The sequence below is a fragment of the Pteropus medius genome, unplaced genomic scaffold, assembly GCF_902729225.1.
Source record: "Pteropus medius unplaced genomic scaffold, Ma_sr-lr_union100, whole genome shotgun sequence".
Classification (NCBI taxonomy): domain Eukaryota; kingdom Metazoa; phylum Chordata; class Mammalia; order Chiroptera; family Pteropodidae; genus Pteropus; species Pteropus medius.
In genome coordinates, this window is record NW_024355990.1 from 13,321,018 (window position 1) to 13,345,233 (window position 24,216).

The 24,216-nt window shown below is 38.0% G+C and overlaps 1 protein-coding gene across 6 annotated transcripts in view; it reads right to left on the reverse strand.

The window, feature by feature from the left end:
* Positions 1-21,033, reverse strand: part of TLK2 (tousled like kinase 2) — an 87,652-nt gene extending 66,619 nt beyond the window's left edge. The window contains exons 1-2 of one of the 6 annotated variants that reach the window (XM_039859919.1): positions 20,578-20,713; positions 19,035-19,117 (exon numbers count right to left, since the gene is read on the reverse strand). In XM_039859919.1, coding sequence (XP_039715853.1) covers positions 19,035-19,117; positions 20,578-20,713 — 219 coding nt within the window. Of the gene's footprint in view, positions 1-4,569; positions 4,744-19,034; positions 19,121-20,577; positions 20,738-20,899 lie in introns of those variants that run through there. The other 5 variants (XM_039859921.1, XM_039859920.1, XM_039859917.1 and 2 more) reach the window with 5 other exon arrangements.
* Between the last annotated feature and the right edge of the window lie 3,183 nt (positions 21,034-24,216).

Below are 24,216 nucleotides of genomic sequence, written 5' to 3' on the forward strand. Positions count from 1 at the left end.
TACTTAAAATGCACTTTTCAGGGAGCTTAAAAAAAAAAAAATACATCAGTTGCAAGCCTAAAGAAAACTTTGTGGATAAGCTATAAACCCATGAAAACTGAGGTTAAGATGTAAATGTTGACGATCAGCCTTTAGCACATGAATGAAGCTCATATAAACTAAGGAAAACTTGCAGAAGTAGGGGCCAAAGGTTAATCTTTTACTCTCTTAAAAGTTTAAATGTCAACATTTACTGAGTTTTTAAAGTCTTCATTTCCTCATTGGACTAAGTAGACATCTTAAAAAGGATTGAGAACAGGGGACAAAAGCTAAACTTAAGTATAAAGGAGAACAGCTGACAACTGAGTCAAACTACCTCAAGCAGTAAAGATACTCTATTAAACTCTAGACCTAATGGAAAATTAAAACTACGCCTCTATAATTTTTTAGTCATTAGTAGCACCATTTTTACACACCACAGCAGAATCAAATTAGCAAATAGAACTGTCTGACTCCCAGAGACCTATGACAATGGCCAGTTAACCAGTGTTTCTAGTAGTGAAGTCTACTAAATTTTTACTTGACCTGTACAAGCAGAGGTCAAGGTCAAATGAACAAAAGCCTCATCTGAATCATTAAAAAAGAGAGAATCACGGTCCTTCAATCAATCCTAAGATTTGAGTCAGTTTACAGACCCAGAACTTATTGAATGAGGGGTCTCCTTGAGGAAGAATTCCACTGTATTGTCAAAAATTCACACGGTTAGTCCTTCTGTCAGCCTTTCTCCAAAAAGACCATGGCTTTTTACCAAGGTTGATTGTGCACTGGGGGAAACGAAACAATCAAAGAATTTTCAAGGATTACTAGACACTGGCTCTGAATTGACACTAATTCCACAAGACCCAAAACATCACTGTGATCCACCAGTCAGAATAGGGGCTTATGGAGGTCAGGTGATCTAAGGAGTTTTAGCTCAGGCATGTCTAACAGTGGGTCCAATGGGTCCCTTCACCCATCTTGTGGTTATTTCCCCAGTTTCAAAATGCATAATTGGAATAGACATACTCAGCACAACTAGCAGAATCTCCACATTACTTCCTGAATGTTCCCAATTTAGAACTTCCTGAATGCTCCCTTTAACTTAGAAAACTATCTTCAGCAACACTCACCTCAAGAAAGAAATTTTTTAAAGAACAAATGAACTTTGACTTATTTAAAAACCAGCAATACATTTGAAACAACATGGATGGACCTAGAGTGAAATAAGTCAGAGAAAGATAAATATCATATGATTTCACTTATATGTAGAATCTAAGGAACAAAAAGAACAAACTAATCAAAAAATGACTCATAAATATAGAGGACAATTTGGTGATGGACAGAGGTGAGGTTAGGGGGCTGAGAGAATGGGGTGAAGGGTTAAAGAAGTACAAATCAGTAGTTGATAGATGGTCACAGAGATGGGGAGCACAGCACAGGGAATGCAGTTAGCATTAATATATTGGCTAGGTGGAAAACTAGAGGAGAGAAGGCGCAATTAGGGGGATTGTTTTATAAACTATATAAACGTCTAACCAATGTACTGTATACTTGAAACTAATAAAAAAAGAAAAAGAAAAAAAAATCTTAAAAAAAAAAAAAAAACCTTGCAACACTATTACAATCTAGGTAGCTCTTTACTATGATAACCAACCTTAATATCAGGTGAAGCTAACTAGAAAACCAGAAGAAATGTTCAATTGAATCAACTGGCTTACTGCTAATAACAACAGCAAACATACGAGTGGCAAAAGATAATAATGATGAAGTCTATTTTTGACTTTCATTTAATTTTGACCAAAAGTGGGGTGATTTTATCGTATACTTGAAACTAACATAATGTTGTATGTCAATTATACTTCAATTAAAAAGAAGTCTCAATATCCCCCCTCAAAAAAAAATTGGAGTTAGCTTTAAATGAATGATTTTGTGTTTTAGTTAGCAAACAAAAATATTCCAGTATATTGTCAAGAAAATCCTTAATATTAATGATTTTTAGTAACATTTCAATCATGCCAAATCTTAACTATGAGATTTAATAACATCTATATGACAACTAGCAAGCCTAACAGTAAGAACAACAACAAGAAATCCTTTAACTGTCGTCTCTCCTGGAAACTTGCCTATGGAAGTCCATGTAATTCACTCTAGATCCGCTGCATGTAACTAAAAAGACAGATAATGTGTTGGCAAGGACAGGGAGAAGATTTAACTCACATACTGCTCGTGGGGATGTAAAAAGGAGCAGCTGCTTTGGGAAACAGTCTGGCAATTCCTCAAATGCTTAAACTAATACCTAAAATAGTACAGGTAGTCTTAGTTTTACATTAGGTCCAGCCTTGAATGCAGTATCCCTTAACCATAAGACCTAGCAAATTCCACTCCTAGGAATATGGAGAAATGAACACACATGTGCACACAAAGACATGTACATGAATGTTCACAGCACCAATGTTCATAAAAGCCAAAAAATGGAAACAACCCAAATGTTCACTCACTGGAGAATGGATAAACAAAATGTGGTATATCCATATACAATGGCATATTATTTGGCAATAAAAAGAAATGAAGTTTGGACACATGCTATAACATAAATGAACCTTGACAATATGATGGTAAGTGAAAGAAGCCAGTCACAAAGGACCACATATTGAATCACTCCATTTGCATGAAATGTTCAGAAGAGGCAAATCTACAGAGACAAAAAGTGAATTAGTGGCTGCCTAGAACTGAGAGCTATGGTATAAAGGTCTCTTTATGAGGTGATGAAAATGTTCTAAAATTTATTGTGGTAATGACTGCACAATTCTGTAAATACACTAAGCCACTAAATTGTACACTTTAATTGAATAAATTGTATGGTGTGTGAATTATATCTCAATAAAGCTGTTAAAAAAAAAAGGATCCAGTAAAACTTTGTGAAACACAGGAAGTATTACAACTTTAGGACTGTGCCGCTATCATGGTGGATACAGAAGACCATCAAACATAATCCTGCCTTCCAGTGCTTCCTGGTCAGCTATGGAAGGATTAGGTTACTGGTTTTTCCTAATTTTCAGATCCTTTAACTCATTTAATAGTTCTTAAAAAGAGTGACAAAATACTGTTCTACAAGTATATTTACAGGATGACTGTTTAAAGAACAGTGATCCAAACTAGATCTACATAAAGCGACATCTCTATGGCAGATCTCAAAACCATTTGCTGAGTAAAAATAAGCAAGTTGCAAAACAATAATGATAGTATGATTCAATTTTTGTAAAAATCACACACAAAAGTCAGTACTGTATGTTTTCTAATAGGTAAATATGTATGCAAGTGGATAAGTACAATATTTTTTAAAATCTAGATGGATACACACCAAAGTTCCAAGAGCTCTTACAGTTTTCATTATTATAAAAGTATGCACATGTTCCTGATATAACTAAAAATTAATCATTACAAAAACTAATCCTAATGAAAAAGAGGACTTCAATATACACAGACGCATCCATCGTATGGATGGACTACTATACATTTCACTATAAAGCTTACAATTTAGCCTTTAACCTTCCTCCTTATGCTAAAAAACTTTCCTTTTATAGATTAAAAACTACAAATTCAATATTTACAAATAGAAAAGAGAAGCTCTGTACAAAACTCTGGGGCACATTCACAAGTAAAGACAACACAGAACAAACAGTCATAAGAATAGGAACAAAAAGATAAAGATTGATATAATACAGATTTAAAATATCCAAGAGATATATAACCCTGAAGAAAGTTTGATGACAGTAAGTTTCACTTCCTGACTTTTACTGTTTTGAAGATATCATTAATTAATAAGAAACAAACCCACTATCACCTCCTACAGGAAACAGTTTAACAAAAATTTCTATTGCAGAGCCCAATATATTGGTACAATGATAAGAGGCAAGCGCCTAAATTCCAGTCCTGCCACTTATTGTGGCACAACCTACAGCAAGTCAACTGCTCTCTCCGATCCTCAGTTTACTCATCTATAAAGAGCCAGGAAGACATCATTAATGCCCTTTATGCCCCTTCAAGGGCTAGAATTTATGACAGTAATTTTAAGTTTACATAATCAATGACTTTACCTCCTACACACAAAACTTAGCTGTTTCCAGTTTCCACCTATCTGGATGCTGGAAGGGTGCAGGGATATTTTCCACCAAGGCACAGCAATCTCATCTGCTCACCTTCCAATTCTAACAATTACAGTACTATCCAATTATCGAGATGGTAGTACATTTTATATAACCCATGTAAAGACTCTTAGCTAGGTTACTGCTATTTATGCCCCTAAAGAACATTGTTTTCCAAGGCACTTGACTCATGGCTCACAGTTAAACATGGCAATTTAAATAGATTGACAATGATTTGGATTCAAGTGTATTAAAGTCATTTTAAAAGTAGTGTCTTGACATATCAGCTATGAGGAGTATCATTAATCATATCACCAACAGTTCTTTATTCTTCTCAGTGACTTACTTTTAAAAGAAAATAAAGAATAGATTCAAAATTAGCACTATAAAAATTAATCTCACTTACTTGCATTTCTTGAATGGGAAACAATGGGATGGCCCAGAGGTGTGACCAATAGAAAAATGATTGAGAACGGCTGGTACCGACAGTTTAAAGTCATATAGATGTGGGACTGAATCACTGAACCACTGTATGAAACTGGGCAAATCACTTAAGCTCTATGAGCTCTGGTCTTCTCATCTGTGATAAAAGAGGAAAAACCACCCACCTTAGGGATATTGCAAGGATTAAACAATGCTATTTGTTGAGGGGTGGGGGTGGGGGTAAAACACTGTCTGAAATATAGCTGCTGCCAGTGAAGATTAGTTGCCTTTTCCCCGCTATATAGATGGGAGTATGGGAGGATATGCGTGAACCATCCTTAACATGAAACTTTAACCAACCAAGCCAACCAGTTTTAACCACCCTATAAACCGCCAAGCATGTATTACAATAAAATAGTTTGCTCCACACAGAGGCCAGATTATTAAAGTCACAATATTTAAGATCTAACTAAAAGGTAAAGGCTTTGGACCATTCATCTATTACAAGGTCAGTTAGCTTCTCTCCTTTATTCTATTAATATGGTGAATTACACTGACTTTTAATGTTAAATCAACCTTGCAACTGGGATTAAATCCAATTGGTCATAGTATATATACACTCACTCCCTTTCACTTTTCACACACACACACACACACACACACACACATATTGCTAGATTCAATTTGCTAATATTCTGTTAATGATTTTTACATATATATTCATGAAGGACAGTGAGCTATAGCTTTCTTTTTTTCTAATGCCTGTGCCTGGTTTGGTATCAAGATAATGCTGGCTTCGTAAGTGTTTTCTGAAATTTGTGAAAAACTTATTATCCCTTCCTTAAATAGTTAATATAATTAACCAGTAAAGCCATGTGGGTTTGGACTTTACTTTGAAGAAAGGCTTTTAATCACAAATTCAGTGTCTTTAATAAATATAGGGTTATTCTGATGTGCTATTTCATTTATTTCAGCTCTTTCTCTCCTACTTAGTTTGCTCTTACTCTAGCTTCTTAAGGCAAAGGCTTGGGTCACTGATTTTAGATCCTTCTTTTGGAAGCTATGTTTCCTTCTAAAGCACTGCTTAGCTACATCCCTCAAATTTTAATATACCTTGTTTTCATTTTCATTCAATTCAAAATATTTACTAACTCCCCTTGTGAGTTCTTCTTTGACCTAAAGATTATTTAGAAGTATGTTATTTAACTAAATATCTGAAGATTTTCCAGGTATCTTTTTTTTTCGATTTCTCATTTAATTCCATTGTAGTCAGAGCAGTATTCTCTATGATTTCAATCCTTTTAAACTTGTTGAAACATGTTTTATAACCCAGCATATAGCCTGTTTTGGTAAACATTCCATGTGCACATGAAAAGAATGTGGCCACGATGTCCTATAAATGTCAATTAAGTACAGGCTATTGATAATACTGTCCAAATCTTCTATATCCTTGATTTTTTTTGCCTACTTGCTCTACGAATTATTGAGAGAATGTTGCAATTTCTAACTATAATTGTGGATTTATCTATCGCTCCTTTCAACTATCAGTTTTTGCTTCACTATGTTACTGGATGCATATACATTTAAGACTGCTGGGTCTTATCAATAAATTGATCCCTTTTTCATTATGAAATGTGCTTCGTTACCCCTTGTACTATTTTCCTTGTTCTGAAGTCTCCTTTGTCTAATACAAATATAGTCACTCCAGCTTTTAGTGTTTACATAGTATCTTTTTCTTTTTAAATATAAAGATACAGTTTAAAAATAACATGGGTTTCTTGTAGACAGCATACAGTTGGATCATATACAGTGATCTAACCTGACACTCTTTTAATTGGAGTGCTAGGTCATTTACAATTTATTTAATAATCAATATATTTGGGTTTAAATCTATCATATTGTTAATTACTTTCCTATTTGTTACATTTTTTGTTTGTTTTTTTTACTTCTTTTCCTTCCTTCCTTTAGGACTGAGGTGAATTTTTTTTAAGTATTCCATTTTATCTCCACTAAGGAATTATTAGCTATTATCACTCTGTTTTGCTATACTTCTAGTGGTATGCATATTTAACTTCTCTAGTCTCCCTTCAAATAATCTGAATATTATCTGCAATCAGTAACACAAAGATCTTAGAAATTCGTTGTAATTAAAGGTTTGTTCGTAAAAGCAGAACCCCATTATAGCAAATGGCACCATAAAAAGTTTTAAGGATAGCCCATAAGAATTCTGTTCTAAGCTTCTATTTCAGAAACAAATAAAACTTTGGATAACTAGTTACAATAAGTTATCTACAACAAATAATTCTGTACAAATGGCTCCTGTGGTTCTGTTCCAGAATATGTAACAATCTATTTTTTTTTAATATCCTATTGAGTGCTATTAACAGGTAAGACCTTTTTTTTGCTCAAGTATCTAACATGACATAGTTTCATCTCACTTTTCCCTACATAAAATATTGCAAATCATCTCTAGAATAATACTCTTTCAAAACAAGCCACCAAATTTTAATACAGCACTTAAAAAGAGAGGGCTTTATATACACCATCAACTATCACTAAATAAATCAAATCTTTTAACTTTCTAATTCATTATATGGAGCTCTTATTTTCACTCCAGGACCTCCAGAACTGTGACTTTTAATAATATTTATAATATTACAAATTAATCCCATTATCTCAAAATATGAAAGCCTTATGGAATCTGTTATGGTGAGGATTTATCCGTAATAGTACTTGTAGCGGAACTTAATATAGGTCATCTAAATCTCAGAATATATATTATTGCCACCCACACAGAGAACTCAAAAGGGCCTTAGAGGTTATCTGGTATACAGATCTGTTCCTTGGATCTCCAACAAGTCCTAAAGATAATAATGGGGGGGTCTCTAAGTATTTTTCACCCACATAGCCAATTTAAAATGCCAAACTGACTTGACTTTAGCTAAAATTTTACCAACTCCGTATAAATAAAAGAATTTCAATTCCTTATAGTAATAATCACCTGATACTTCTCTAAAGCTCTAATAAAATTGAGGAAATAAAGTATTGTTTAATAAATCCAGTTTATTTAAAACATAGCTACCAAGGGAGTGAAGAGAATGATAATAAAAGATTGGGAATTAGACTTAGTCTGGTCTCCTACACAATAACTCTCCATACAACATCTTTAATAATTATGTACTTACACGCTTCTGCTCAAATACTTCCTGTAAAGAAGAATGTGTTCTTAATTGAGGCTACTAACTGACAGACAATGGTTTTTAATCTTATGCCAAGTCACAGAATTTTTTAGGAATGTAATAAAAACTGTGGACCTTTCCTTTGAGAAAAAGACACATCCATAAATATATACAAATTTTTACCTATCATTTTACGAGGTTCAAGAACCCTGACATCTGTCCATGGACTCCCTTGCCCATGTTTGACTATAGGGAAACAAATGCTCTCATTCACTGCGGCTATAGCTACCAAAACTACAAATGCAATTCCACTTCAAATTCACTTATAAGGATTTACCCTGTAAATACATGTAAACATGTGAAATGAAATTATGTACAAAGCTATTTCACTGATATAGCACTGCTCATATCAACAAAACATTGTTGTCCATCAAAGTGTTCATCACGAAACAGTTTAAATTATGGTTCAGCAGTACAATGGAATATTAAGCAGCCTTGAGAAAAAAGGACAAAGAAGCCCTACATGTACTAATACAAAACAATTTCTAAATTCTTTTATACACAAAAATCAAAATACAAAACTGCATATGTTTGTCTCTATATTTTTATATGGAGTGATGAATATATATGTATTTATCTACATATACATATTACACATATATCAAATATTTATGATGTATCACATATATCTATTATATACATACATATACATAGAACATAAGAAACTGCTCATAGTAGCAGTTGTGTCCAAGGAGGGAAACCAGAGGATTCAGGAAAGGCATGTTTCACTGTATATCTTTTAAATATTTTAAATTTTGTAGTATGTAACTACATAATCTAATTAAAATTAATCCTTTAAAAAAGAACCTCTGCCCTAGACCCTAAGAAGTTTTGCTACAGTTTAAAACCAAGCTATTCTGTACTATCATTCTATGACTTATTCAAAATATTTTATCATAAATTTTCTTGTGTCGTTTATCAACAGTAATCTTAGTGATCATTCTGAGCAACACAAAAAAAGTCTCATCCTTCTACGCACAACCTGACTCTTGAGCAAATAATTATACTCTCTTCTCTTAGGAGCATAACACCTTCACATCTCCATCTCTACCTGTGTGCCACAGACATCTGGGTCCATATCTGCTTGATTATAGTGCCTCAAGAGTATACAGAGCATCTGGCTGATTTTTTTTTAAATCCTCCATAACATCTAGACACATCTAGAGTGCTGAAAGTCTAGGCACTAAGATTTTCCTTCATCTTATTCAGATGATCACAGAGGCAGGCCAGAGGAAGTTGATGGAACATTTTGTTTTGGTTCTAGCTGGTCAATTGCTAATATAATAAAGATTAGATAAGTCGGTTTTGGTTTGACCCTAGCAGCTACTGCTAAATTTGAACACTAAATCCAACTGATAAAGTTAATTTATAACAGAAGATATCTCAAACTAGAAGCATCATCTCCTGAGATTAACTGGCCCTTCAGATTACCATTTAATTTCACAATTAATCCTTAGTATTTCTCTCGGAGTTGAACAAAACAGGTACTAAATTAATAAATTAACGCCAACTGTGGCAGCAGTGCGTGTGATAAAAGTCACATATTTTACTCTCTGTATAAGCAAAGTTATCAGTCATACGGGTCACATCTATTAGAATAGATACCATCACCCTGTTATCTTCATGTGGGGAACATTAACAGTCTTCATAGGACTTAATATTTGAGGCAATACTGATTAAAATAAAATTCTAGTATAGCAAATTTAGATAGTCACTTGCTGTTATCATTCTAAAACTACCTATGCTTTAGTTAAAATAAAAGCCTATCCTATATAACTCGCCAGGTTACACAGTGGCTTAGTTCTTCAACTTCCTGGGCAAATAATACAATTTGCAAACATAATTGCAATTTGAGTATTATTACTAGTTCTTAGATGTTAACAAAATTTCTAACACTTCTAAGGCTTTTGCTGAATGTGAACCAAAAGAAAAAGAATCACCATCTGCTCGCTGCCCTTTGTCAATGATAAGGGCTCAGGGGAAGTCAAGCTTTAACAAAAGAGTGAAATTTTAATATGATCCAGCCATTCCACTTCTGCATTTATACCAAAAGAATTGAAAGCAGGGAGTCAAACAGGTATCTCTGTACACCCATGTTGACAGCAGCACTATTCGCAGTAGCCAAAAGGTAGAAGCAACCCAAGCATCTCCACTGACAGTTAAATGAATATATAAAACGTGGGTAAGTATAGAGTTTATTATAAACTAAGTACAGAATTTCATTTTTGCAAGATAAAAAAGTTATTGAGAGGAATGGTGGTGATGGTTGCATAACAAAGTAAATGTATTTAATGTCACTGTACACTTAAAATGGTTAGAATGGTAAATTTTATGTACATTTACAACAATTAAAAAAAGGTAAAGTTTAATGACCAACCTCTTTATCTCCCTCATCTAGTTAGGACTAGGAAACAGACATCACTCCTTCTTTAAGAACAGTTTTAGGAAAATGTTCCATGTCTATTTCCCTTGCTGATATCCTCAGGGTATACTTAACAGATAGAACAAGGTACTTTCTTGTTCCTAAGGTATTTGCAACCAAAATTCCCAAAAGCCTATATATACATAATGAAGAACTTAATAAGAAAAGAATTTTGGCAAGATTTTGTTCTAGCCTTAATTCCTGAAGATTTTGTATTTTAACACCACTACTCATTCTTTGATAGTATTAGTACCTAAATGGAATTTTTGAGTTTTATTTTCCCCTTTAACTATGGCTCCCTCTTTTGGGGTAGCTCATCAAAAATAAATGTTTTAAATCAGAAGTGCCAAGGTAGGGAAATGACACCTTACATCTGTGGCTAATGTAATAAAACTATGTTCTACTGCTAAACTATAAAGATAAGATTCTAAAAAACTAACATACTGGAAGTGGAAAGAAAGCACAGAGTGGGACTTAGTCATGAGAACAGGCAAAAAACTAATAAATCAAAGTGAGAAGAGCTTAGGCTGATAATATAGATCCTTCAGACTGCTCTAATCTGCACAGGAGTGTTCCTTGGGTAGAAAGCAAGAATAGTCCAAATTATGAAACGAGATTTCCCATGAATGTCTTAATGAGGACAAAAAAGCTGACCAGGGGGCAGGCAGATGCTAGAACAAATTATCCTACAATAGAGGCTCTATAGCACCACATTAAGCCAAAAAGCTACCCTCAAATAAACCAGAGAATAGAAAGATGCCAATGGTGAAAGTCACCTTGCTGCAGGCCATAGTTACCTAGTACTCCAAGAACGTTTTTTGTTTCATTTTGTTGTTTGTTTGTTTTTTAATGTGCCTAAAGTCTAAGGAAGGAATATCTGGGACTAGGAAAAGCCAAGTCTCTTTCTGGACAGAAATACAAGGCAACTGCGTAAAAAGTGAAAGAGAATAGCGTAAGAAGTGTTTAAACACGAATAATATACTAGGAAACAGATGCTAAACGAATCCATCCCATCACATCTAGTAGTAGTTAGGACCAAGTGAAACCTACCAATCTGAGACCCAGACAAGATAACGAGGAAGAACAAGACTGACCAAGTCAAATCATCCTTAGACTCAGGTTTGAAATAAGAAATCATTGGTAACATACCTTCTTTGTTTTCCTTCTTCTTGCCTTTTTTAAAAGCAAAGTTTTAAGAAATATTTTAATTTAATCTTTATTTAACTAAAAGTAAATATAAGAAATAAATGACTCTAAAGACCAGGAATGATGACAATGACAACAGTGACCACATATAGGAAAGAAGAAAAAACAAATGAAAAGTGAAAAATCACGAGGAAAACTATATATGGATTCTTTACTCACTGTGGCACAAGTTTATGCACACTTGTGAATGTTAAAAAGTTTTACATTACTGACTGTAAAAAAGGTGAAATAAGGAATTACTGTATCAAAATCCAGGGGAAGACAAGACTTCAAGAAGGTAAGTTCAGCACTCAAAAAATTTACTTCTATTTAATGGCATTTGCTGATTTAATACTAAAGGAAAAGCTCTGAAACTGAGCTGTACTTTAGCAGGCCTGGAGTGTAGGGAAGAGAAGAAACTTCAATAAGGAGAGTCTGTGAAACCCACCCCATACTTTAAACAAGGAGCACAAGGGCTACCAGGATAAGAGCGACTCAGAAATAAACCAGCCCTCACGAAAACTGAATGCATAGGTTTATGCAGATTAATAACGAAAAGGGAAAATAAAGAGATGGAAAGGAGGTCAGAATAACTACCCAGCCTTCAGCTTTGGTAAGTAAAAACTAGCGATACAGAAGACAGAATAAGAGAAAGAGAAAATGCAGTAAGAAGATGATGGTGAATAAGACAGAGGCACAATAATATATGAGGAAAGGATGGCTGAGGAAATGCTATAATTGATGAAAACCAGCAATCCAGATTCAAGGCCAGTGAATCCCGAGGAGTATAAATAAGTCCACCATTCACAACAGCTTTATTCATGATTGCTAAAACTTGAAAGCAACCAAGGTATCCCTCAGTGGATGGATAAATTAACTGGGTACATCTAGACAATGGAATTATTACTCAGTGCTAAAAAGAAAATAATAATAATAATGAGGTTAAAAAACCTTAAATGCATATTACTAAGCGAAAGAAATGCATCTGAAAAGGCTACATACTCTATGATTGCAATCGCATGATAATACAGAAAAGACAAAACTACGGAGACAGTAAAAACGATCAGTAGTTGCCAAGGGTTAGGGGAGGGAGAGATGAACACTGGAGCACAGAGGGTTTTAGGGCAGTAAAACTACTCTGTATGATACTGTAATAGATACACAACATTATACATTTGACCAAACCCACAGAATGTACAAAACCCAAAGTGAACACGTACTGTAAAGTATGGACTTTAGGTGATAATGATGTGTCAATGTAGGTCGTTAGTTGGAACAAGTACACTACCCTGGTAGGGGATCTTGATAATGTACGTGTAGGGGCAGAGAACATGAAGAAAATCTCTGTACCTTCTACTCAATTTTGCTATGAGCCTAAAACTGCTCTAAAAATTAAAATCTATTTTTTTAAAGTATATGCTCGTGTTCCCCCAAAATATTCAGATTTAAATAAAGCAAATGTAAATAGTAAAGAAAAAAAAAAGTAATCCAACCTAGACATCTCTCCATCCCCATATTGTAGGGCAGAAAATCAAACACAAAGAGAAAGGCTCAAAAATGGGCCGAGAAAAGTTTGATAACCTTCAATAGAACAGCAACAAGACTAAAAATAAGAAGGGTGTAATGGAAGCCAACTGACAATAGTGAACAGTGTGCTGAAAGAAAATAATAACTAACCTAGAATTTTAAACCTAGCAAAAAATACCATTTGATAATAAAGCCAAAAATAGACATTTTAAACAAAATAAAAAGGAAAGACAATCACTGACAGACCGACCCACACTAGAGGAATTCCAGAGGATGTATTTCAGGCAAAAGAAAAAGTCTTCCAGGTAGGTCAGAGATGCAAAAAGGAATGAAGACCAAACAAAATGGTAAACACATAAGTTAGACTAAATGAACACTAACTATATAGAACAGACTCTATAATAACCTATGGACTCTTAAATATATGCACACACACACAATGGTGGACACACAATATTTTGTGCATTTATCAAAACCCACAGAACTGCACAACACAAAGCGTGAACCTAATGTTAAACTATGGACTTTAGTTAATAGTAATGCATCAATGTTGGCTATCAGTTGTAACAAATCTACCACAGTATTGCAAGATGTTCATAGGGGAAACTGGCAAAGTAAGAGGGAGTATGTGGGAACCCCCTCCTAAATTTACTGTAAACCTAAAACTGCTCTAAAAAATAAAGTCTATTAAACTAAAAAAATATATATATATACACACACACACACACACACACTCACACACACATAGACACAAACACACACATACACACATTTACACATATAAATTAAATACAGAAGGACAGCATGTGAGTTGGGAGAGGAATAATGAAGTTAAATCTTCAAGGCTCTTGATGAAAAGATGAAAAGAAGGGCAAAGGAACTGATCAACATTATCTTTATAAATTAAGGACACATATTGTAATTTCTATAACAAATAAGAGTTACATAACTTTTAAACTAGGAGAAACAATGTCACAAACATAACTGACAAAAAGAAAAAGTATGAAAATGCTTATTTCTTTATCTTTCATAGTAGAGAATGAAAAACTTTCAAAAGAAGTAAAAGAAGCATAAGACAGATTTGAACCCAAATATACATTATTGCATTAAATGTAAATGAACTAAAATTTCCAATTAAAAGATAAAGAGTTTTGAGATTGGATTAAATCAAAAAGCTAGAGTAGACCATGCCTATATGAGTGACAACTAATACTATCATCTTCTCAATACTCTTTTCCAATTCAATGAAGATTTATTCAATGTATACGATGTGCTGAGCATTTGAATAGTCAAAGATAAAGATATCAGCCACATTCTCAAGAAGACTAATAAGGAAAACAAATAATGTATTACAATAAAAGTAAATTATGAAGTGCTAATAAGATAATACAACTATATTGGTGGAGGTATCTGAAAAAGCTACAAAGAGATATCTGGACTATGCTTTGAAGAGTAAGCTGAAAGTATGTCAGGCAAATAAAAAACGAAAGGTAGCGGAGACAGCATGAGTCTGTTTGCTAACATTACAGGTTAGGAGATCAGTCATGGTTTGAGGTAGTAGAACATAGCAGTAGGGAAACAGAAAACTGGCCACAAAGTTGAAAATTTAGAATAAGGAGTTTTAACTTTATCCGGTAGGCAATAGGGAGCCTTTAAAGCAAGGGAGTAAAACAATAATATTGGTATTTTTTAGAAATACAACTGGTGGCACTTTACAGAAAGATGAATGAGGCAGGAGAGACTACCTATTGGTCCTGAATGAAGGTCTATATTAAGGCAGTAGCAGTGGGGACAGACAAATGCTTGAAAAATGTCAGAGGAAAGAGACATGAGTTGATACTTTACATGTGAAATGAGGGGAGAACTAAATAAATACTAAAGTAAGTGAAATGGAGAAGACAACATAAAGATAAATATATTTATCAACAATTCCTTAAAATTCACCAATAGAAGTATAGACAATTTTTCAGCATTTATGCTAACTGAGCATTGTCTAACTATGTGTTAAATGTAAAACACCTAAACATATATATTTTTTTAATTATTGGCACTGGTATATAAAACAGCTAACACTAGATATCCATAACTAACACTTTCTGATTGATGTAATTAACTAAATGGTAGTAGAGAAAGTTATCATCAGTTGGTTAAACTTCTTTCACAAGTCAAATTTGATCATGTAAAGTAATCATGTATCAGACTCACAATTTATAAGATAGGAAAAGAAATTATTTTTCTTTAAAAAGATATCAAAAATCTTTTATGTGGTATTACGTAAAGGTATATGATCTTAAAAAAAAAAAAAAAAGTTTATGGTCTTGCTTCAGGTTCTATAAAGTGAAGGCTCTTATTGTGCCAAAACAAACTGTCCCACTTTTTCAAGGGACTTCTCATTTCGCTCTTTTCAATAGCATCCACGTACTTCATAATCCTTTTATTCAATACAAATGAAACCAATGACATGAGTCAAAAAAGTAGGTTACAGTGGGGAATCTAAAAAAAATGACATCTTAAATATATTTTTGAACTTAAAGTACATAAACATATATTCTGTTGCCAGTCTTTTGATGTAGGCCTTCTGAGTTATCGAGCCACTGACTGCAGTTAATCTACACTGTCTTACATAAACCACACCCATAATGCATCATCTACAATTTCCAGTTTCGATTTCTTCAAGTGAAGAGAGAACTTAAAAGATACTTGCCAAGGATGTAAATGAATAATTCTTCCAGATTAACTTAGTTTTCTTTGAATCAACAATTCTTTCATTTTAGTCATATTTCACTGGTTTACATAATTTTGTATTAAATCATATAATTATATTACAAATGCAAGCTGTCATGAAATGATCCTTGGTGAGCCAATGACTCAACTGGTGGGGGCAATGCAGTGGGCATAAGTCAGTGTGTCTTATAAAAAGAACAGCGGTTTACTGACTAGTATCCCTAGGATACCTATGAAAGATCTAAATTCAATTCTTACTGCTTTTATTGTACATGGAACAGTATCTGGCACATCATAAGTACTATATATGTATTTGCTACTATATTAGCATTAAAATTCAACTAGGTACAGGTAACAGTGCACGCAAGGGTGAAATTCCACCTACTTTACAGTCTCCAGAATCAGAGACTACCTGTGCTTAGATTGCCAAAAGGGAGCAGAGAAAGGAATATAAACTGCAAAAACATGAACATAGGGGTATAGTCAGTTTCACATCACTAAAAGTGGATTATCCAGTGCTTAAAGGAAGAGATGTTAAAAAAGAACAGCTCATACGGCAGGTCAGTAAGAAATGCAAAAGTAGGTTCATATCACAATTTAAGCCCTTGCTCCAAATGGGAGAGCAGAGTGACTTTCATCTCAAAAATGCTAACAAGATGGATACAGGGCCTCCTAAAAAATGGCAGCTAGAGGAAGAAAACCAGCTATAGCTTCTTGGTGCACATGAGGCTACTTTCTTCTATCAACTCACTAATGACAGAAAACATCAATCTCTTAAACAAAAACCACACAGTACATCCCAAAGCACAAGACAAATGCTTTTGGTTTACCAGTTATTATAAATTAAATATGCTAACAGAAAAGAAACTAAATGCACATAAATAAAATACACAAGAAAATTTAAAAACTTGCAAATAAAAACCCTAAATATAAATAAAGAGCAACCTAAATGTAAGTAATTAATATGGTGGTTTGGCCATTTCGTTTTAGGGTAGGTTTTGTGATATATATCTACTTTGCAGGTGTGAAAAACTTGAAGCAACATAACAGAAGATCTATAATAACCAGGAAGTTCAAAGACTGCAGCTACTTAAAACACTCCTGTCCACTAGGAAAGAATCCACAGTGGCACTGCCTTTCTTCCTTCTATGGACATCAAAAAGTACTGAAAATGTTATGAATAGTTTGGAGAAACTCAAGAGACAGTCCATGAGGCCGCGCCAGTCCCACTAGATGGCACTATCACGGGAAAGTCACTCTGCTCTCCCATTTGGAGCAAGGGCTGCAAGCTCTCTTGATCTTTGCAAAACTGAAAGCTGTCATCAAGACAGTGACACCCTCACTGGGAAATTATGACCCATAATGAAGAATTCAAAAGTTGGAGGAGGAATTTTTCCAAAAGCACCTTTTCTCCCAGTACCATGGCCTCCTCCCCACTCCTATTTCAAATCAGTGGTCTGTGAGATACAACATCTTGCAGGTAAAAGTTGTACGAAATAGGAGATTTTCTTTTCTTCTTCCTAACTCCACAAACTACAGAATAATTTACTTTTTTTCGTTCAAGTTTCTTTGCTATGGGGGGAGGGATACTCTCTTGCTAGTCCCCAAATAATGAATTTATTGTAATCAATATACTTACCATGGATGGAAATGTCAAATAACATAAAATTAATGCCATAAAAACATCTGGATAAAAATGAACATCTTTCGCTATATGTTAAAGGTAAAATTTCCTATTAAAAAGATCATCAGATTGTTTTCTGACACATTAGTTACATGATAAGTTGAGCCTGGGCAGCAAAATTCACAATGTCACCCATTCTCGTCACTTATGTTCTATGCCATCAAAAGTATACTTGGATATAGCTATCAAGAACCTAAAAACAGGAGGAAAGTAAAGCACCCTAACAACAAAGCCCACTGGGTTTAAACTATGTACAATCTGAATACAAACTTACTTTTACTCAGTTAAGTGACCATTTGAACAGACAGATTTGGATATGAGCCTTCTGCTGAATTCTCCAGTTAAAAGACACATCAAAGGTCATTAAGTTATCAACTGAATCAGAGATCAATGTAACTCTTAAATATAGTGCTCACTTCCTCTTGAAGCTACTTCACCTAGATCAAAGTATTTACATTTACAGATATAACTTCGATATATAACAACAGTCTGAAGTAAAGCTCTCCAAAGTGCCCTAAAGTTAGTTATTAAAGTAGCCAAAGAAATCAAGAACTACAAAATGTGTAACAAACCCTATGTTCCCATAGCACCATGGCATAGCTCTAATACAGCCCTCATCACAGTATAGTCTCTGTATCTCTCGCTCTCTCCACAATGGGGGCGTGGAGGCAGTGTGCTGAGATGTCATCTCTAACACCTTGCACAATGCCCAGTATGCAGCAGGCACTCAATGTATGTTGAATGAACAAAAACTATCAAGCTATTCCAGCTCACCAAAATTATGAGACCTGTCAAAGCAACCAGTTTTTTCAACTAAACCTTGACAAATACCTTCTCCTTTACGAAGCTACCAACTAAAACATAAGACTAACATCTCCGTTACCATGAGAAATAAAATTTCTTGAAAAGCACACAAAGAAATGTATCACATGAAGTCAGAGGTCAAAAAGTCAGTCTCAAGCCTACGTAATGAAACAGTCTTGGGTTGGTGAAGCTTTTAAATAAAACACCATAAATATATTTTACATATTGTATTAAAATCAAATATATCCTATGAGAGCAGCAAGGTGAAGTAGCAGGTAAACAAGGACATACAGGAAGCCAATACACTGCTTAACACCTGCCCGTTAATGGGTACTTAATCTTATTCTATGCTCCGAGAAAATAAAAAGAGTGAACAAGAAGGAAAAATACGAAGTGAAAGAAAGCAGTCTGGGGTGCAACCAGGAGGAATCTGCTGAACTGCAGATCTGAAGAACTGACAGACTTAGCAGAGACAGATTTTTCAAAACTCTACCATGTAACTATCCAAAAAGTCCAGAGTAAGGAAGCTATGCCAATATCTTTTAATTAAGTTTTCTTCTGAGTGACTGAGGAATTTTGACAAAATATGGCATAGAATACACGTCCTGTTAGTATCCTTGCAATAAGACCCATGGGAGACCTCTCCCATATCAGAGGGGAAAAAGCAGCATATACTCCCATACAGAATACCTTCAAATGTACTGCTAAATGGTTGAGATACTGGTAGGATTTAAAAGTTCATTGGAACCATGAGCCAAATCTTCTCTCCTACAACCTATCAGTATGTCTATCCAAATTGCCCTTAATTGATTTTTAAATGTGTTTAGACTATGAACAGTGTTCATTATCATCCTTTTACTCACCTTACTAACACCAACTCCAGTAAACCTGGCCTCTAGTAATTCTTGCCGTCGTGGGTCCAGGCTATGCAATTCTTCCATCATTTCTACTGAAAAAGAAAAAAAGTAGGTTTTAAGATCATAAAAGCTAAAACATGAGAAGCCAATTTTTATATATAATAAAACTCTTAGTAATTATTTCACTGAATGGTCACATACAGGTAAACCTCAAGTAAATATAGCATACAAGTGATAAACTACAATGTGCTGCATCAGATAGTAACACATTCAAAGTTATAAAGCAGCTCAGAAGTCCTCTTCTGAGCACCACTTATTCTTCTCTCAATCTGATTTAATATCAACAGCAAAAACCCTCAAATCCTTCATATACTCTCTGGAAAAGTTGAGCAAGGACTAGCCTGCAAGAAAGAAAATTCTATCAACCTCTGAATTTAGCTAAGTAATTTTAGCTATTTCTTTCCCAAACACACAGGAACTAGTTTTTAAACTAAAAATATTAATCATTAATAATAATACAGCATAAATCAGATGTTATAATTAACTTCAAATAATGCTATTATACAGCTCCTTTTCTGTAGAGCTCAGTGGCTCATGAAAAAAAAATTATTTTAAATTTAATAGAGAACCCTTGGTAAAACCATCAACCTGCATTCACTCAGAAAATTAGTATAGCTTCATAACCATTCCTTCACAAAATCTTCTTGTGACCACTCCCTGAAGCAGTAGGTTTCTCTAGACATCTGCTTTTAGCACTCCTTCCAAGCAGGGAGGGGCAGGAGGACACCATTTTTATACTCCTTCCATGACCAGTTAATGCACAGGCTACTTTCAGCAAATACATTCATCCTTTGCAAGAGACCAACTCTTGCAGAACCCATTGGATACCTCTCTGTGGAAAAGGAACATACAGCATTACACAGGACCCCTTTCGACATATTAAATAGTTGTTGGAATGATTGTCATGATTTAAAAGTTCAATGAAAACATAAATTAAACGCTCTTCTGCAATCTAACAACTCCACAATTTCCAGTAACAACCCCTGCAAATCCTCCAGTTTCATTTCCCTTCCTGGACTGAGGGCTTGAGGCAAAGGGGAATGAAAGGGTGACAAATTAAAGTTTCATCCATACATACAAGTGCAGGTTCGAGAAAGAATTAGGAAATTCTCGGAAGGGTAGAAAGACATAAAAAGGAAAAGAAAGAAAAAGAGGATTGAAAGTGTTTCTCCAAGTGGCCTTCCTCGCGTGTCGCCCTGCCCTAATCGAGGCCAGAATCGCAGAGGTTGCAGTCTCCCTCAAACCCCAGGGTCTCTCGAAACATTTCCTAAACCTCCATCCCCAGGCCTGACCGGGAAAATGACACCCCAGCGGTTATTCCATTTAATGTCAACTCATGTTGAGGAAATATACACTCTGTCTCATTCCAGCGGGGCCTTGGACTGGGATCCTCCCAGTAGCTCACAGCCGGGAAGCAGGACCGATGGGGCCTGGTCCCCGCGCCCCTTGCCTCCCGCCGGCTCCAAACTTTCCCCAACTCTAGGCCCACCTGTCACGGAGGGAGGGCGGGCAAGCTCTCGGGGGCGCCCGGGAGGCTGCCGGGGCCTCCAGCTGCCCAGGCGCTCCCCTCTCCCTGCCGGCCGCCGGTTCCACTCCCAGGCCGGGGCCGCCTGGGCCTCCCCCATCTTCCGCTAGGCCCCTCGGCGACCCGCAGCCCTGGGGGAGCCCCTCCCGCTTCAGCGCCCAGAAGCTGCGGTCCGGCGCTGGCCCCCGGGTGGGCCCAGTCCGCAGCCTCCTCAGCCGAAGGGGTCCCCCGGACGGTTAATGCCCCAGGCCTGGCGCCCTCCCCCGCCCGGGGCTCAGCCTCTCACCTGCCGCTGCTGCCGCCGCCGCCGCCGCCGCTCCACGCTCCTCCAGGGAGGGGCCCCGACCCGACCCGGCTGCGGACCACTCTGCTCTCCCCCTGGGCAGGCCCGGGGCGGAGCCGGGGCCTCTCCTGAGCGCCGCAACCCCCCGCCCGGGCAGCCGCCGCCGGCGCCGGGCTCCACGAGAGGGCGGGCGGGGGAGGGGGGCCGCGGAGGCCGCAGATCCCCGGGCTCGCGTACAGAGCCAGGCGCCCGACGCGGGCCCGGGCCCGGACGGCCACGGGGGGCGCGGGGCCGGCCTCCTGGCGCCGGACAAAGGCCAAAGGAGGCGCAGGAGGGCCCAGGCCGGGCCGGGAGGTGGGGGCCCGCTCGGCTGGGGGCCACTCGGGTGCGGCGCGGAGGGCGGGGGGGTCGGAACCGCTGGTGCCCGGGACCCGCCTCCGGCCCCTTAATCCGGATCGGTTCGGTCCGGATTAGTAGTGATCGGTGTAAACACACTAGTGAAACCGCGTGTTTCCTCGCGAGATTTGCACGGCTGGGAGTGGGGGGGTCCGGGGGGGTGGGAAGAGTCGACAGTGGGGAGGAGGGGAGGGGACGAGGAAGGTGGGGGGGTCCCCGCTGCCCCGGCGCCCCGCCTCCTCCAATCAGCGGCCGGGCTGGCGGGCAGGGGTTAAGCAGGGGACCCCGCGCTGGCGGAGGAGGCCGCCGCCTCGTCAGGCGGCTAAGGGCGGGAGGGCAGACGGCGCCGGCGGACCGGCCGCGACGCGAGGGGAGGTTGGGCCGCCCGCAGATGGGCCGGGACCGGAGTCCCGGAGCCTCCGCTACCGTCTTTGTATAACCGGCCCTCGCCCAACGGGACCGGCCCCGGCCCGGGTCGATGCGGTTGGGCCGGCGCCCTGGGTTGCGGACCGGCGCTGGAGGGGCTTCGCCGCCGGGGTCGGGCGCTCTCTGGATCCGCCTCGCCGAACCCCGCACCCGCCTAAACCCTCGTCTGCATGAGTTTGGGTGAGAAGTGGGGTGGTTCTGCCCAGGATGGATTTTAGAGGAAAAAAGCCCGTGAGCTGGCGTACCGCGCCCGAACTTCCCCGGAGATGCCCAGTTAATGAGTTCGCTGTGCCCACCGGTGTTCGCCGACTCCCACGCCCCGCCACTCTCCAAAGCTATCGTCCCGCTTTCAAAGCCCACACTTGCTGCCCTGGAAAGCGGACAGCACTTTCCCTCCACATACCTGGTTGCCTGGCCGTCTCCAGGGACAAAAGGTGCCCTGGGATCAAAGCTGAGTGAGCCCCCACCCCCACCAGGATGTTACCCTCCAGAAGATGGGCGGGGGGCGCTGCCCCAAAGGGACTCTCCGGGCACCCAGGGGGAGGTTCCATTTCAACCTCTGATTAAAAACACGGCCCTCCTGGGTACTTAGGAGAGTCTGAGGCAAAGTGCAAGGATGGAAAATATGGGCCTGCACCTCAGAGAATGGCTACCTAAGAATGAAATATGAAAGAGTGAGCTCTTAACACGCAGTAGCCCCTGCAGCAAGGAGGGCTTCCTGCGTAGGAAAAGGCTCCCACTCTGATCACCCAGCACCAAAGAAAAAGCACATTCTCCACCGACTATAGGCCGGGGCACTGACTTCATTACAAATACCCAACTTATTTTCCTCTGATGCTTCCTCTATCAAATGTCTAAAGATGACTTAAGGACTACGAGCGAATCACATGGGAAAAATTCAGACACTGAACAACAGCCTTGAACTTTTCCAGGAGGTAGACAAGTACTTAAAGTGGAATTTCTGCCTTTTTCCCTTCCTTCTTACTTTTTAATTCTTCCATATATTAACATAACACACCTGCTGAAAGGGCAAAGGATGGCAGTTTCCTTTGTTAGGTGTCCAACCTTCCAAACCCTTGGGCAAACTCAAAAGCTGTGGGAAAACTCCATTAAACCAAAAGTCACCTTGCTCCAGATCCAAGCCAGCTTGGGAAGCGCACACACACATTTTCAAAGATAACAGTGTAAGAAGAAGAAGGGGAGAGCAAGCTGGGAGCAGAGGGTAGGGAAAAAGAGCAAGATGAAGGACACAAGAGAACAGGAGAACCAAGAGGTGGATAGTGTAGATATGACTTGCCTTCCATTCCAACACAGAAGAAAAGTAAATGAGCCAAACTCTTCCATTACAGTGAATGATCAAGAAAGTTAACTCCTTAAAGTGACTCTGGAAGATCTTAAATGAGAAGAGTTTAAGGAAAGAGACTTTCAAACTTTTCAACCCCACCTATGAAGGAGAGGTTTAGACGAGAGGATTTCCAAAGTGCTTTCCAGGTCGGAAAGGCTATGATTCCTTTTTTTTAATTTAAAGTAATCACAGGGGAGGATGAGATTTTCTCTTTTCCTAGTGTATTTTTACATGCATTTCAAAGAACTTACACTGTCATATGTCTATTCACAGACCCACCCCAGATTTAACACATCAATAGGAATTGCTCATAGGAATTTAATGAATTTGCTTACCACAAAGTTTGGTGCTTCTATTTATAGGCATTATATAAATGAAAATATCAAATAAACAACAGTAAGGAAGAAAACAGACAATAGGGCTCACCCTTTCCCACAGACTGAATTCTCTGGGAAATAAATTCTCTTGTCAAATGGTTCTTCTTACAATGTGATTTAACCTTGGGTTCGTGAACCAACTCATTTAAAGTGTTGGATCACATGGCAACTTTGTGAGACTCAACTTGTCATCGACTTGCAAATGGTGACATGCCCCACACAAAGGCCTAACTGCCATCAGCTACAGAAGGCTTGAACACGGATTCAACTAGAAAATGTACACACTGATCATCAATGGTCCTTCGTGTCTTTAGAGGAGTGTATGACAAGTCCTCTAAGTTCATGCTCATATTCCCAGAGAGAACCACGGAGCTGGTGGACACACCTCAGACTAGTTCTGGTGTTTCCCAAGCTATGTTCAGGTCTCAATAGATTAATATGCTTTAAAGGGAGTAGACATTACATTGGTCCATGGGAAATGGTGGGTTAAAGTGAAGTAGAATCTATTTCAGTACTAGAACTTAAAAAGTGTAATGTGCATATGGCAATCTCCAGGAGAGGGACTGGGATAGTCAGTGTTTTCCTAATTGGTTTTGGAGCCACCACTCAATTGGTTTTGGAGCCACCACTCTGTTGGTTAGTTGAATGTTTCAGTGAACTAATGGGAAAGTTGTTCTATGGAAGTCACTGGGAAAACCTAGAATAGTTTAACCCTTTTTGCTCATTCATGTATACTGCACTGATTGTCCAGCATATTCCTGAATGTTTCATAATAG